This window comes from Exophiala bonariae (assembly GCF_035927105.1).
Source record: "Exophiala bonariae strain CCFEE 5792 chromosome Unknown scaffold_19, whole genome shotgun sequence".
Classification (NCBI taxonomy): domain Eukaryota; kingdom Fungi; phylum Ascomycota; class Eurotiomycetes; order Chaetothyriales; family Herpotrichiellaceae; genus Exophiala; species Exophiala bonariae.
This window is the reverse complement of record NW_027042494.1, coordinates 34,413-48,568: the sequence shown is the minus strand read 5'-3', so window position 1 is coordinate 48,568 and position 14,156 is coordinate 34,413. Positions and strand designations below refer to the sequence as shown.

Genomic DNA, 14,156 nt, shown 5'->3' with positions numbered 1-14,156 from the left:
AATCCAGGCAAAGATTTATCTTCAGATCTGGACATCTATGTCGAAATGGCTCTTCGGCAAGAGGGTCCGCATGGAGACTGCAATAGTTCAACGACAGAGCGATAAATGAAATCTCTCTTGTGATCAACTAGGTATGAAAGATGAATCGCCCGCAGTGCAACATGTGAAGACATGGACGCTCAATGCCGAGCTACGACCCCGCATTGATATTGCTTCTCATTATGTCACCGTAGGCAGCTCTAGCCGAATGATCGTCCCTGACACAGACTTTTCGGAATCAAGAACCCGAGCTCTATCATCGAGTCACGATAATTGACTCGAAAAATCAGACGCGGTGTGTTTGCAGTTCGTATCCATTGGACAAACATGAAACTCGCCTTCAAGTTGGTTCTCCTATCCCGCAATTCCATCAGCTTGACATGATTAGGTACTTGTGTCCGATCATAAATCTTTTCAATGCTTTGACACGGTGAGAGAGGTAGGGCTGAGATTAACTTCAACGATAGTTCCGTATCTCACATTCTCGTTTGTCCTCAAACAGCATCGATCTCTCGGGAAAGAACTGCACTAGTCTTCGACTCGGGGTCGCTTGGTCCTAGAGCATGATTCCGAAACTCAACGATTTTCGGGTCTTTCATCAGTTCTTCATATTCAAGCCCTATCTAGGTACCGGGAATGGGTTCCCGATATGCTCATAGCATGTGAACATCTGTGTACCTTAGAGTCGATCCCGGTGAACTATGCCTTGTTACTGCCCCATGGCTTAGTTGATGACTTTTGGAACATAAAACGCTCGAGCCCAGATCACTCGTTGTTCTCAGGGACACAATCATTACCGACGCTTGATAGGACACGATGGGAAGCCTTGGGGTAAACTACCACGAAAAGGCTCTTTCCGAGGTAATCATGTCAGGCCTAAGCAGTTCTAATCGTACTAACTCCCGCTTGGTAGCTACTAAACCCCGATTTGTTCATCGGTGATGCCTTTATTGGAGGTGTGTGGCAAAAAAAACCGGACACATTTGCAGTGATTGGTAAGAGCAGCATGAAATTTGATCTGCCTTGTACTAAAACGAAAACCCCAGAACCTTCGACGGGAAATTCACTTGGAAGAGTTGCAAACTGCACACTTCAAGACATCCAGACGTCGATTGACGACGCTTGTCAAGCACAGCCAAAATACTACGCTTCCACAACAGCAGCTCAGAGGGGATCACTCCTTCGTCGTTGGAATGACCTGATACTAACCAACAAGCAAGACTGTAAACTTCCCTGATTCCTGATATTTGTTCAGCCACTTTCAACTAACAAATTTCTATTCAGTGGCGACAATCTTGTCTCTAGAGAATGGTAAGACCTACACAGAGGCAGAGGGAGAGGTTGTATATGCTGCCAGTTTCGTTTCCTGGTTTGCAGAAGAATCTACAAGAAGTTACGGCGTTACCATTCCTTCATCCACTCCCAACTCTACTGTGTTCACAGTGAAAGAACCGGTTGGGGTGTGCGGGATCATAACACCATGGAATTTCCCTGCAGCTATGATTACAAGGAAAGTAGCGCCTGCTCTTGGTAGTGGCTGTGCTGTTGTGATAAAGCCTCCTAGTGAAACGCCATTCACGTGCCTTGCTTTGACCAAGCTTGCTGTTGAGGCTGGGATTCCTGCAAGCGTCATTCAAGTTTGTCCTACAAAGGATCGACAAGCAGCTCTTGAACTAGCTACTAGCGCCAAAATCCAAAAGATCAGCTTCACTGGATCCACTGGGGTGGGAAAGATGTTGGCCAAGCTGGCTGCAGGGACTCTAAAAAGAGTTAGCCTCGAACTGGGTGGTAATGCACCCTTCATTGTATTCGAAGACGCGGATCTAGATCTGGCCGTGGAAAGCGCAATGTTCTGCAAGTTTCGATGTTCTGGACAAACATGCGTCTGGTAAGTATGGTTCCCTTGAAACACAAACACGCTTCTGTAATTGACAAGAGATAGCGCAAACCGCCTATTCGTGCACAAAAGAGTCGCTGACATCTTCACCAAGAAACTGGTAAAGAAAGTTTCGAATTTGAAGATTGGTCCGGGGCTTGAAAATGCTACTACCCAAGGACCACTAGTCAACAAGGCCGCCGTGGAAAAAGTGGCCGAACATGTGGGTAACGCCGTCAGTAATGGCGCTAAAGTTGAGATAGGAGGTAGCTCTGGAGCGGGCGAAGGCTTTTTCTATGAGCCAACAATTTTGTCTGGTGTCACTACTTCCATGTTGGTAGCACAAGAGGAAACATTTGGACCACTTGCCCCAATATTCAGCTTTGAAACCGAGCAAGAAGCTATTGAAATGGCTAACCAAACTCCCTTCGGCTTAGCAGGATATTTCTTCTCCAAAGATGTTGGCAGGGCATTGAGAGTAGCTCAAAAGCTTCAAGTCGGTATGGTTGGTGTGAACACTGGTAAAATATCAGCAGCAGAAGCTCCTTTCGGGGGTATAAAGGAGAGTGGCTATGGTCGTGAAGGCAGCCTCTATGGCATGGAAGAGTACCAAGTCATCAAAAGCGTGACTATAGGGAATATGGATAAATAGTGATAGATGGGATGTATAGAGCCCTTCAATACGTGTATTCGTGTTATCGTGGATCCTTTGATTCCAGATCCTACATTCTTATTTCCAGCTAGTCACTCAAACATCATCGCATTGTCGCTCGGACTTCGAGCGCTACTTCAACTGTCGTATCAACAGATGGAAGAGATGATGTTGCTTTGGCAACCAATAGAGCTAGTCTTCTCAAAGATATACCGAGGCTGTTGAAAGGATATGATAACGAAATGCTTAAACAAGGACAACTTGATATTCTTTGATTCTGATTGAAAAGGATCAATGGTAATACCGAGGGTTTGACACTACAACCTGATAGCCAACAAATTGCGCTGCATGAGCGGATATACTCAAAGAGTAGCCATCAGGAGCCGTTGCCCTTGCTCATTGAAACGAATCTGCCTTCCTGTAATCAGACTTTCTTGAAGGGCAGCAGCGATCTCAACAGATTTCACTGCAACTGCCAGATTCATCGGTAAAGTAGTGTCAAGCAAGCAGCAGTCCGCGAACTCTCGAAGCTCCTCAGAGAAAGAATGCTCATATCTGGCCCAGAAGTCTTGCGGTACCTCGCGGGTAACTCCACCTGCATGATACAAGTTGACAAGGTTTCTGGCAGGTTGAGAATTAACCGTGACTTTGCCTTCTGTACCGATGATATCTGCAGAATCCTCCTGTCCATGAGCCATTATTCGTGAGACATAATATTGAGCAACCTTTCCTCCGTGAAACTCGACTAAGCCCATTGCATTGTCACGATCATTAGTGGACAGTAATTGTGGATGTAGAGTGGCGGCTCCTGTTGCGGTCACTGATTTCAGGACTAGATCCTCGCCCAGAAACCACAGTGTTAGGTCGATGTCATGGATGCCCAAGTCTATGAATATCCCTCCAGAAAGCTCAGAATATTGCACCAAAAAACCTCCTGCATCGTATCTATCGCACGATTGGCATCGAATGAAGGACGGATCCCCGATTAGACCGGTGGTGGTTATTTGTTTCGCATGGCGATAGCTTTCATCAAACCTGCGCGAAAAGCCACACATCACTTTGAGGTTGGGCTTTTCTCGAGCTGCCTGTAATAACCTATAACACTATCACCAAGCTGTAGTTAGCGACGCCATGCTGACAAGCTGCCACTTCCATCAAGTGACTTACTGCTTCGAGATTAGTTGACAGTGGTTTCTCGCACAAGACGTGGAGATTCTGATCAAGTGCTTGTACCACCTCAACCTCATGCACCACGGCTGCAGTCGATATTAGAACAGCGTCTAGGCCGGGGTGAGCCACCATTTCTTCGTATTGAGAGTAGATGAAAACACCATGAGATGTCAAATTTGCAACAGCCCATTGAAATTCAGCCGGGGTTGGAGCAAAGCAAGCAACAAAGTCGATGACTCTACTTTGTTTGAGAATATTTGTGGCATGTTTCTTGCCGACTATCCCCAGTCCCGCAAGGGCGAGGCTCAATTTCGGGGATTTCATTGCAGAGTGTCAAATCTTTATGAATATATCCAGATATTCAAGGAGTTAGGGATTTGAAACAAATACTGGAAACTCCGTCTTATGTGATCAAAGCTGTACCTCTACCCGATGAGACAAAGGCCGGGACCCGGGAGCTGGAACTCTCACTGTCATATTTGCGGAACTCAGATTCCGCGCGGCATTCCTACATATGATACATTGAAAGCTGTCATGCCATTTCACCCGCAAGCTTTGCTGGTGGCGAGCATGCATACTGATTATGATATCTTGGGCTATGAACAGTGAGTTCGGTTCTTGTGGTTCTACCTTGATCACTAACTACAATCGTGCTAAGTGTCCTTCTCCGTGATTCTACACTACAGGTGAACGGGTTGGCTGAAATGCACCTCAGCCACAGATAGTGCGTTGCCAAAAGAGCTGTGTAGTAACCCTAGAATCAAGGGGTCTCTATCGAACTGTTGTTAACTAGGTAAGTATCAGCTATCTGTACGCAGACAGCCATGTAGGGCAGAAGAGAAAGCGAAAAGCTTCTGGCGTAGTTATCTATTGAATCGTCCCTAGCAGAATAAGGAAGTCTATCGCAAATACATCTCATTCTTGGTTCCAGTATACACAGTAATTGACACCTTTCTATCTACACTCGCCAGGAAGCAATTGTGTGAACAACCATCGTGATCGAGTGTTCTCTCAATCTTGAAACTTCGTGGATGTAGCACCCGCAATATCGGGGAGCCCTCTCAACAAAATTCTTGACAGCAAGCTGCTGTTGGTGAAGAGGATGACTGCAAACAACAGTAATATCCATTTGTCTTGCACGCCTCTTCTCAGTGACCTGAACCACCAGAACTTGGATCCTCCCTCCATATTGAATGCTTCCCAGTCAGGAAAATAGGTTCTCCACCAGAAAGATATTGCTCGTCCAGGCCATGATGCTGCATTCCTTCCGTGGGCTCCAATATACCAATTCGAGCAATCCCCTGAGAAGACAGTTTTTTGTAAGCCTTGATGAATAGCTTGTGTCTCACGATCTTCAGCGGCTTGCTTCACTTCAATAATTGTCGCCCGCCGGGAGAGAAGAGGTTTTATCAACGTCTGTACAGTATAGTTGACCTGGGTTTCGCAAGCAAATAGAGCCGAATTATTTGCTGGAAAGGTGTTTGGTCCAAACAAAATCGCGAGATTTGGGAAATTATGCACATAAGTTCCAAGATATGCCTGAGCGCCCCGAGATTCGTTCCATTGTTCAGATAATGAGGATCCATGGGCTCCAATAATTTCCATTGGAGTCAGGAATTTTGCCACCTCAAAGCCGGTTGCAAGCACAATGATATCAAAATCGTCCTGGACACCGCCAGAGCTGATGATGCCGGACTCTGTCATTTCCCGAATTCCATGATTCAAGAGTTCGACGTTCGGTCGGTTAAGCGAGACGAGATAGTCGGGATCAAAGATGCGTCGCTTGCAGCCCAGCGGGAACTTTGGTACAATCAAGTCCCAATATCTTTTCGGTGTCAAGGATTGAATGTATTTTCTTGACTCCTCTTCAGCTGCAAATCTTGCTTTAACACCTTTGGGTGTGGGAAAGTAGGTTGTGGTTTGCTCGTCGGCGTCAAGAAAGATATATAGACGCAAGAGTCTCTGCCAAAGTGGAAGCCACTTGAACATAAACTTCTCCAAGCTTGTGAATTGATGATTCGGTCGTGCATGATACCATTGTCCACTTCTCGCGTACTGCTTGACAAGGCTTGCTTTCTTGGCAACAGATGGAACAACTTGAGCGGCACTGCATCCATTTCCAATCACGGCCACCCTTTTATTAGTATAATCAACGGAATGATCCCATCGAGCTGTATGGAACATTGCACCGCGAAACTTCTCCATCGCTGGGAATTTGACATCTCTTGGGAAGGAGATGGCACCAACTGCCGAGATAAAGACTGAGGCGGCCCTGGCGAATTGAATCCCTGTCCTGAGGTCCTTTAACTGCACGTCCCATTTCTCCTTCACTGCGTTCCATTTGGCTCCAATGCACTCTACTTCCGAATGAATATGCTGCCGTAAATCAAACTTGTCAACGGTATCTTCCATATCTAGCTATCGTCAGCAAGGAAGTCGATGTAGAGATCGGCCTTCGGTACGCACACTGTAGTATCTCTGGTTGCTCACAGAGTTGTTTTGACCAGTTCGGATTCAGATTAAAACTGAAAGAGTAAAGATGCGAAGGTAGATCACAGCCACTTTGGAAGAAGTCAGCTCTATTCTTTTGCGCATACGAGCCAGCCAGTTGAGCATACCATCCGGGGTACGTGTTGGTCCTCCAAGTTCCACCAACTCCATCTAACTTCTCATAAATCGTGAAATCTACAAATCCCAGATCATGTTTCAACCGATAGGCCATGGCGATACCAGCTGGACCGGCGCCAATAATGACAACATTGAGGCTTCGATCGTAGGGTGACATTGTAGGGAAAATTGCTACTGAGCAGGATAATGTGGGTGAGAGACTTGTGAAAGAAATTTATGTAAAACACCAGGAGGGAAAACTATTTGGCTATGTCCTGGTAAGGTCACTGAAATACTCCATCACCGTCTGCTATGTCGCGAACACGTAGGCATTGCAGATCTCGGATGCTGGTGAAGCAATGCGGAATCAGGAATCCGACCAGAATGGGATGGGCGAATCGCGAAATGATTTCCGTACCGGGATCATCGGTGGAAGGCCGACGTCTCGTTTGACTTGGGTTAAGGATTCCGAGATGCGCACCCTGTCGTTTGAGTGTCCAAGGGCCGTTCGAGAGTCCTTCCCCGGATATCCTTGTGGCGGGGTGCGGAGCTCCATCCCGACTCCAACAACTCGTTGGCTGTGACCAAGTAGAACTGATCAGCCCATTCCACAAACTATATATTGGATGATGCCTACGTGGGTAGACTTCCGATCGATTCCATCTCCACTGCGAATTTGAGAATAACCTCAAACATCAATCTTGGTTATCTTATTCATTATATATCCTTCGCCACCATCGACATGGCAAAATCAACCGAAAAGGAGCATGACGAATATGCACCAACTCCCATCGACTCAAGTCTTATGCACATAGCAGAGCATGTTTCATATGGGCCAGATGGCCTTCGGGGGCTCATTGGTTCCAAGTATGTCTGCTGGGCTGCATTTCTGGCCTCCCTCGGCGGCTTCTCTTTTGGCTACGACCAAGGTGTAATGTCGATCATCAACGTCATGCCTCAGTTCCACCAAAAGATTCCCCAAACAGAATCCGCTTTCGGCAAAAGCTTTATGACCGCAATGTTGCAACTTGGATCCTTTTTCGGCGTCCTTGTGTTCCCCTGGATTGCGGATAAGATTTCCCGGAAGCGCGCAATTTTGTTAGTTGTTGTTATCTTCACTATTGGAGCAATCTTACAGACCGCATGCGAAAACTATGTTACTTTAGTCGTTGGTCGTGCGATTGGTGGAATTGGTGTCGGTACACTGGCCATGGTAAGTCAACTCTCTATGAACCGGTTAATTCGAACGTTTCTATGTTCGATACCTCGAGACAATGCTGATGGCGTGGCAGGGTGCCCCACTTTATATTTCTGAGATTTCTCCCCCAAACCTCCGCGGCACTCTTCTAGTCCTCGAGTCGATTTCCATTGTAACTGGAGTCGTCATTGCTTTCTGGATCACCTTTGCCACCCGACATATGGCTGGCGAGATTTCTTTTCGTCTTCCCCTCGGTCTTCAGATGGTATCGGCCATAATCACGGGTGTAGGTCTTCAATTCTTCCCATACTCACCTCGTTGGCTGGCCCTAGTCGATCGAGATGAAGAATGCCTCCAATCCCTCTGTAAACTCCGTCGCCTTCCACCGACTGATTCCCGTGTCCAAACTGAATACCGTGGTATCCTGGCCGAGGTCAAATTTCAGCGTTCTCTCCAGGAACGGAAACACCCTGGTGTCCATGGCGTAAAGCTCGAAATGCTGCAATGGGTCGATCTATTCTCTCGAAAGCTTTGGCGCCGAGTCGCTGTCGGTGTTGGCGTCTGCTTCTTTCAGCAGTTCAGCGGTATAAACGCCTTCATCTATTATGCGCCAACCCTCTTCGAGTCAATTGGACAATCTAGTGAAATGGCACTAATTCTCTCGGGGATTTTCAATGTTCTTCAGATCGTTGCAGTCGTCATCTGCTTCTGCATCATCGACAAAGTTGGACGACGTCCGCTTGCCATATTTGGCGGCTTCGGCAGTGCTGCATGCTACCTTGTTATCGCTATCTTGTCAGGCATTTATGAAAAAGACTGGGCTTCTCACAAAGCTGCGGGTTGGGCTTGCGTCGCAATGGCTTTCGCATTCATCATGGTCTATGGAGTCTCATACTCACCTCTGGGCTGGGCATTACCTCCTGAGGTCTTTCCAACATCCTGTCGATCACATGGTGTTGCATTGGCGGTGGCAGTGAATTGGCTGTCAAACTTCATCATTGGAATTGCTGTACCTCCAATGATCGAGTCCATTCACTACGGGGCCTACATTTTCTTCTGCTCTTTCTGTTTTTTGGCTGGAGTGTGGGCCTACTTCCTTGTCCCAGAAACAATGGGCAAAACATTGGAAGAAATGGACGAGGCTTTCGGCGACCGCGCTTCAGCGGAGGATATAGATGTTTTGGAGGATGCGGTAGAGTACGCGAGAAGAAGAAGCTCGGTTCAAGGCGGGGCTGCCGTGGCATGAGCGAAGAAAGTTTGTACCGACTAAGAGTGTTTGTGCTCCATGTTGACGAGATGAAATCACACGAGGCTGTTGGTATGGGATGAAGTTGCATATTCTCAGCCGAGAGAATCCATTAAGGAACTTGGAGGTACTCTGAGATGGACGGTCCACTCGACATCTCCAATGTTTCTGTCCTACAAATAGTTGGCATGACGAGTGAAGGAAGGGGTGGCAATGATGATGCTATAGTTCGAGTTGATATTTCTTATAACATTCGCTCTACAATGATATGTTCTGATAAGCCTCCATGGTTTCGTACTTTCCTGCTAGTATATAATTTGGAAATTAGGACAATATCTTAAACTGTCCTGATGGATGCAATTCAGATGCCACAATTTTGGCTACGAAGTATTCTTAAGCTAAGTTTTGTTTTGTATGACACTCGTGCAAAATGTTCATCTATCACAGAGTACAATTCATGGTAGGTAGAGGTTACTCAATTGTTGACAACTACTTTTATGGTCAAATTGCCATCGGAGTCCTGTGGTCTCCCCGCCGCTTGGAAAGCTTCTGAGAGTCTGTTCAACCCATCAAAACGTTGAGTGATCAACTTCCGAATGTCTGGAGTGAAAGACCCATTTGCGATAGCAGACATCATATTCATAGCCTCCTGATAACAATCCGCGTAGCGCCAAGTTGGCATTAGATCAATCTCACGCGCCCCAATCTCTGATAATGGCAAGGTATGGTTCGGAGTGCCCATTCCGACTAGCATGACACGACCTCCTGATTGAGTGGCCTGATAAATGCGTCAGTATGAGATGGATCTGGTAGATTAAAGCTTGAGAACTTACGAATATCGAAGACTGTACACAAGATGGTACACCAGTGCATTCAAAGACGATTGAAAAACGTTCAACCTGACGCCCACCCGGCCATACTAGAGCGGCTATGTCTTCTGCAAAGGCTTTTGCATTTTCTAGCTCCTCCTCAATATTAGTAGCCATGCGGCGTTTGACAACCAGCCCGATCTCAGCGAAACCGTGTTGAAGTGCAAAGTTGACACGACGCTCATCAATGTCGCATATGGCAATCCTTGAGCATCGCTTGAATCGTGCGACAGCCGCACAAAGCAAGCCAACAGCACCAGCTCCAATAATAAGACAGCTAGAAGCTGGTACTACTTGAGCACGTCTCACTGCATGACAAGCCACAGACAGGGGCTCAAGTAGGGCTCCGTCATCGTAGCTCAGAAACCGTGGTAGCCTGACAAAGATGTTCAGTCGCAGATACTAATCAAGCTTTTATAACTCACCTGTGTGTCCACCTTGCGGGGTGGTTGATTCTTTCCTGTAGAGTTCCTTGGAAATGGGGAAACTTCGCTCCGCTTCCCCTGAACTGCAAGCTGGGACAGATGTTGTACCTGTTTGCTAGACAAAACTCGCATTGCATGCAAGGCACTCCACACTCAATCGCCACTTGGTCACCAACCTGCCTGTCTTGAACTTCACTACCGACCATCACAACCTCACCTGCGGCCTCGTGACCAAGGCAGAGTGGTTCTTGGATTATAATGCTACCATTGCGATAATGATTGTAATAGTGAAGGTCTGAGCCGCAAAGGGTGGTTGAACGAGGCGCAATCTGTACTTCTGTGGGCCCAGGGGGTTCAAGCACAACCTCTTTACTGTGAAAAGTTCTGGTTTGGACAAGACAATGCCTGCGATTGAGTTTGGTTGATAGCTCCATACCGCCGATCTCAGTTCTAAACGACATATGAGTACCAGGGTGGGTGGACCAGACGGAAAGACGTGCGACGCTGAGGCCTCAAATTTGTAGCAAGTTTGTAAGTGGAACTCTTCAATGGATCTGGGTCAGGCCTGAGATTTGGACTCTTCTCAATACTTCTTTCGGTCAGAATTAATCACCTCAAAGGCAGAAAGGGGAGTGAAATGTCGGGTTCTATATTCCGTACGGAGTCCAGAATCCGGCCTGGTAACTTTCGTAGTTAGTGCACTTAGGGAATGGTCGAAGCTACCATTCGGCTGGTGCTGACGTATTTCCGATAGTTCTTCCAGATATTATTGTCTCACATGTATTCCACAATAATCAAGCGTAACGTATACGTCCCAGCCTGGCTGGTCAGATTCTGACCTCTCTTGCAACCAGGAGTCTTGGGGGTAACGCTTCATATTGCATGATACAACACTTCTATCAATTCCCTGAGGTCGAACGCACACAGTCTCGATTACTGAAGAGCTATGACACCGAAGTTGGTAATTGTCATGGTTGGTCTGCCCGCAAGAGGTAAATCATACATTTCGAAAAAGCTTGCTCGGTATCTCTATTGGCTTCAATTCGAGACAAGGGTTTTCAACGCCGGTCAAACCCGTCGGAGGGCACTTGCTCCACAAAAAGGAGTTTATCCATCTTCTGATGTTTCTCTAAGCCACCCAGCATCATTCTTCGATCCAGATGATATGGATGCTGTGAAAAGACGTGAAAATATTGCACTGCAGACCCTGGAGGACCTTCTTGTTTGGCTGAATGATGAGAGTTCATCAGTTGGAATCCTGGATGCGACAAACAGTACTGTTCAGCGTCGGCTCGCAGTGCTGGACAAAATACGTAAGACTGCTCATCCATGTACAGAACTTCTGTTTTTGGAAAGCTGCTGCTATGATTGGAGTCTCCTTGAACGAAACATACGCCTCAAACTTTCGGGACCAGACTACAGCCAACAAAATGAGGAAAGTGCATTAAACGACTTTAGAAAAAGAATAGTTCTCTACGAGAAGAATTACGTGTCGATGAATGAAAGTGCAGAAGAAGAGGAAACCCCTTACTTGCAGCTCCACGACGTCGGAAGACGTGTCATCGCAAATCGCATCAACGGATTTCTATCTGCCCAAGCTACGGAATATCTCTTGAATTTCAGATTGCATCAACGTCAAATTTGGATTACACGAAATGGAGAAAGCATTGATGATGCTGATGGGAAGATAGGAAGAAGTTCTTCGCTTAGTCTCAGGGGCACGAAGTTTGCCCACGCGCTTTCAGTCTTTATCAAGCAACAGCAACAGATATGGGAAGAGGTCAAAACATACAACAAATCTCGTGTAAAGGCAGGTGAGAACAAGGAGATTCTGACCTCGCAGGAAGACATCACTCGCTCCAACTTCCAAGTCTGGACATCGATAATGGTTCAAGCTGTGGAAACGAGCAAATTCTTCCCAGAGGATGAGTACTTGATTAGAAAATTTCGCACGCTAAATGACCTTCACGCTGGACAGATGGAAGGTCTGACCTTTAGCGAAATATTGGACTCACATGAGGATCAGATGAATCTGCGGCGGCAAGATCCCGTCCATTATCGGTGGCCTGGTACTGGAGGGGAGTCATATGCCGATGTCATTCATCGACTACGTCCGATTATTATGGAACTAGAACGACTCGATGACCACGTCTTGTTAATCACCCACCGTGCAGTCGCGCGTGTGCTCCTTGCATACTTCAAGGAGCTCGATTGGGATAGGATTGCAGACGTAGAAGTGCCACCGGGAAGAGTATTCTGCGTGGAGCCAGTAAGTGCAGCTGAACTATCAGATGAGATCTCCTGACTGACCCAATCTTACAGCAAGCTTATGGAGTCACTGTTGTAACATATCAATATGATGAATATACGGAGGTTTTTGAGCTTGTAAACTAGGATTGGCTTTCCTGACAGCTAGTTATTGGTAACAGCCACTCTCTACACACAACTTGCCCTCGTAGATTATGATGTATGTATCCATTTATGATTTTAGATCTAATTTAGTTCATGCTTAATATTTAGAGTACTACAATCTACTTAAGCAAGCAGGCGCAATATTTTACATCACCGTGATAGAGCGATCTACCCCTAAATCAGACACGGATAACAAGAACGCAAATTCAGGTTCTTCGTGGAGAGTTCGGATATCCAGTACGTCAATCTAAGCCTGGACTTTGGGAATCGAGGAATATTCTAGGAAACACTCAATATAAACTGATTGAACCATGAAAATTTACAATGAATTGAATGGATGGACAGTAGAATATATCTCAAAGAAGACGCCCTGCGTGGATACCACCCGTCACCAAATGGTCCTCTGAAGTTGTGTATGAGCTCGCATCAGAGAGAAGGTAAACGATCAAACCCTTCAAATCAGTTCGATCGCCCATACGTCGCATTGGTGGCTCGTTCGTCATGATTGCTCCCAAATGTGGATATTTTTGGGCAAGATCAAGAGTCATATCAGTCATCATATACCTAGACATGGATTTTATGAGCAATGAGAAGTGATGTTTGAAAAGGATTGCAACTGACCCGGGAGAAATACTGTTAACCCGAATGCCACTCATTGCCAGTTCGACTCCAAGCGCCTTTGCTAAGGATAACACAGCGCCTTTGCTCGCGCAGTAGTCACTTGTGGTTTGACCTTTGCTGGCCACATAGGCAGCAATCGAAGCAATAAAGACGATTGATCCTCGCCTTGTCACATCTTTCAATGGCTCCTGCCGCTGCATTTGTGCAGTAGCTAATTGTGCAGCATAGTAGGTGCCCAGAACATTGATATTCATGCAACGTGCAACAGATTCTGGTTTGCGATCTACAAATGGCTCATCTGGGCAGATACCAGCAGCGGTGACTCTTTGAAAAGTATTAGCGTGGACTCGATTGAATATCCAAAGTGTCATAAATTGATGATCGTGGGAGGGAGGGTCTTACAGTCCATCGATCCTTCCAAAGTCTTGTACAATCTCGTCGAAAGTGGCTTTCAAGATACCGAAGTTCGTAACATCGCTCCTATCTCGGTGTATCAGTAGCCATAGAAGCGATAATGTCAGACATCATCCGTACTTATAAAGTTTTACCTTCACATCAAACTTTTCCAGCTCCAGGTAGTGGGGATGAGGTTCGGATAGAATATCCAGGATGGCTACGTTGCCACCAACTTCTGCAACAGCGAAGGCTAATGCTAGGCCAATACCCCTACTACCACCGGTTATGACAATTGTTCTGCCTTTGAGTGAAAAGAGGTCAAGGACGTTATGTTTCAGGAAACTATCAGCATCGGCTTTTAAAATCTGCCGTGGTTGGACTAGTGAACCGTTCATATTTCCTGAGTGCCGGTGAGAATAAGATGAGGAGTTCGAGTACTGGGGATTTGAAACACCTGAGGAGTTCAGGTATATTGTACAGTTGCTGCTTTTTAGCCTTCAAGATCTGTGGGAGTGCACGCTTCTTGTGTTACTCCCGGAACACGTTTCCCGAAGCCAAGCCTGTCTGGCTCGAGTCTTCGGAAAATCAATTCAGAGCGCGAGGTAGATCTTTGGACCGGCATAAGGGCGAATTCCGATATCGAGA

At 46.5% G+C, this 14,156-nt stretch overlaps 6 protein-coding genes across 6 annotated transcripts; 3 read left to right on the top strand and 3 right to left on the bottom strand.

The window, feature by feature from the left end:
- Positions 1-855: 855 nt before the first annotated feature.
- LTR84_004244 (uncharacterized protein) lies at positions 856-2,567 on the top strand (the record flags this gene model as incomplete). The annotated part of the gene is made up of 4 exons (XM_064847821.1): positions 856-900; positions 953-995; positions 1,324-1,927; positions 1,982-2,567. 4 exons carry the CDS (start codon positions 856-858, stop codon positions 2,565-2,567), a joined length of 1,278 nt encoding a protein of 425 aa, XP_064704360.1.
- A 362-nt stretch (positions 2,568-2,929) lies between these two features.
- On the bottom strand, positions 2,930-4,061 carry LTR84_004243 (uncharacterized protein; the record flags this gene model as incomplete). The annotated part of the gene is made up of 2 exons (XM_064847820.1): positions 2,930-3,652; positions 3,735-4,061. 2 exons carry the CDS (start codon positions 4,059-4,061, stop codon positions 2,930-2,932), a joined length of 1,050 nt encoding a protein of 349 aa, XP_064704359.1.
- Positions 4,062-4,748: 687 nt separating this feature from the next.
- LTR84_004242 (uncharacterized protein) lies at positions 4,749-6,522 on the bottom strand (the record flags this gene model as incomplete). Its single annotated transcript, XM_064847819.1, has 2 exons — positions 4,749-6,151; positions 6,204-6,522. 2 exons carry the CDS (start codon positions 6,520-6,522, stop codon positions 4,749-4,751), a joined length of 1,722 nt encoding a protein of 573 aa, XP_064704358.1.
- A 564-nt stretch (positions 6,523-7,086) lies between these two features.
- Positions 7,087-8,788, top strand: LTR84_004241 (uncharacterized protein; the record flags this gene model as incomplete). The annotated part of the gene is made up of 2 exons (XM_064847818.1): positions 7,087-7,557; positions 7,637-8,788. The coding sequence occupies 2 exons, from the start codon at positions 7,087-7,089 to the stop codon at positions 8,786-8,788; spliced, it is 1,623 nt and encodes a 540-aa protein (XP_064704357.1).
- A 2,264-nt stretch (positions 8,789-11,052) lies between these two features.
- LTR84_004240 (uncharacterized protein) lies at positions 11,053-12,387 on the top strand (the record flags this gene model as incomplete). The annotated part of the gene is made up of 1 exon (XM_064847817.1): positions 11,053-12,387. The coding sequence occupies one exon, from the start codon at positions 11,053-11,055 to the stop codon at positions 12,385-12,387; it is 1,335 nt and encodes a 444-aa protein (XP_064704356.1).
- Positions 12,388-12,850: 463 nt separating this feature from the next.
- LTR84_004239 (uncharacterized protein) lies at positions 12,851-13,906 on the bottom strand (the record flags this gene model as incomplete). The annotated part of the gene is made up of 3 exons (XM_064847816.1): positions 12,851-13,439; positions 13,518-13,595; positions 13,650-13,906. 3 exons carry the CDS (start codon positions 13,904-13,906, stop codon positions 12,851-12,853), a joined length of 924 nt encoding a protein of 307 aa, XP_064704355.1.
- Positions 13,907-14,156: the final 250 nt, after the last annotated feature.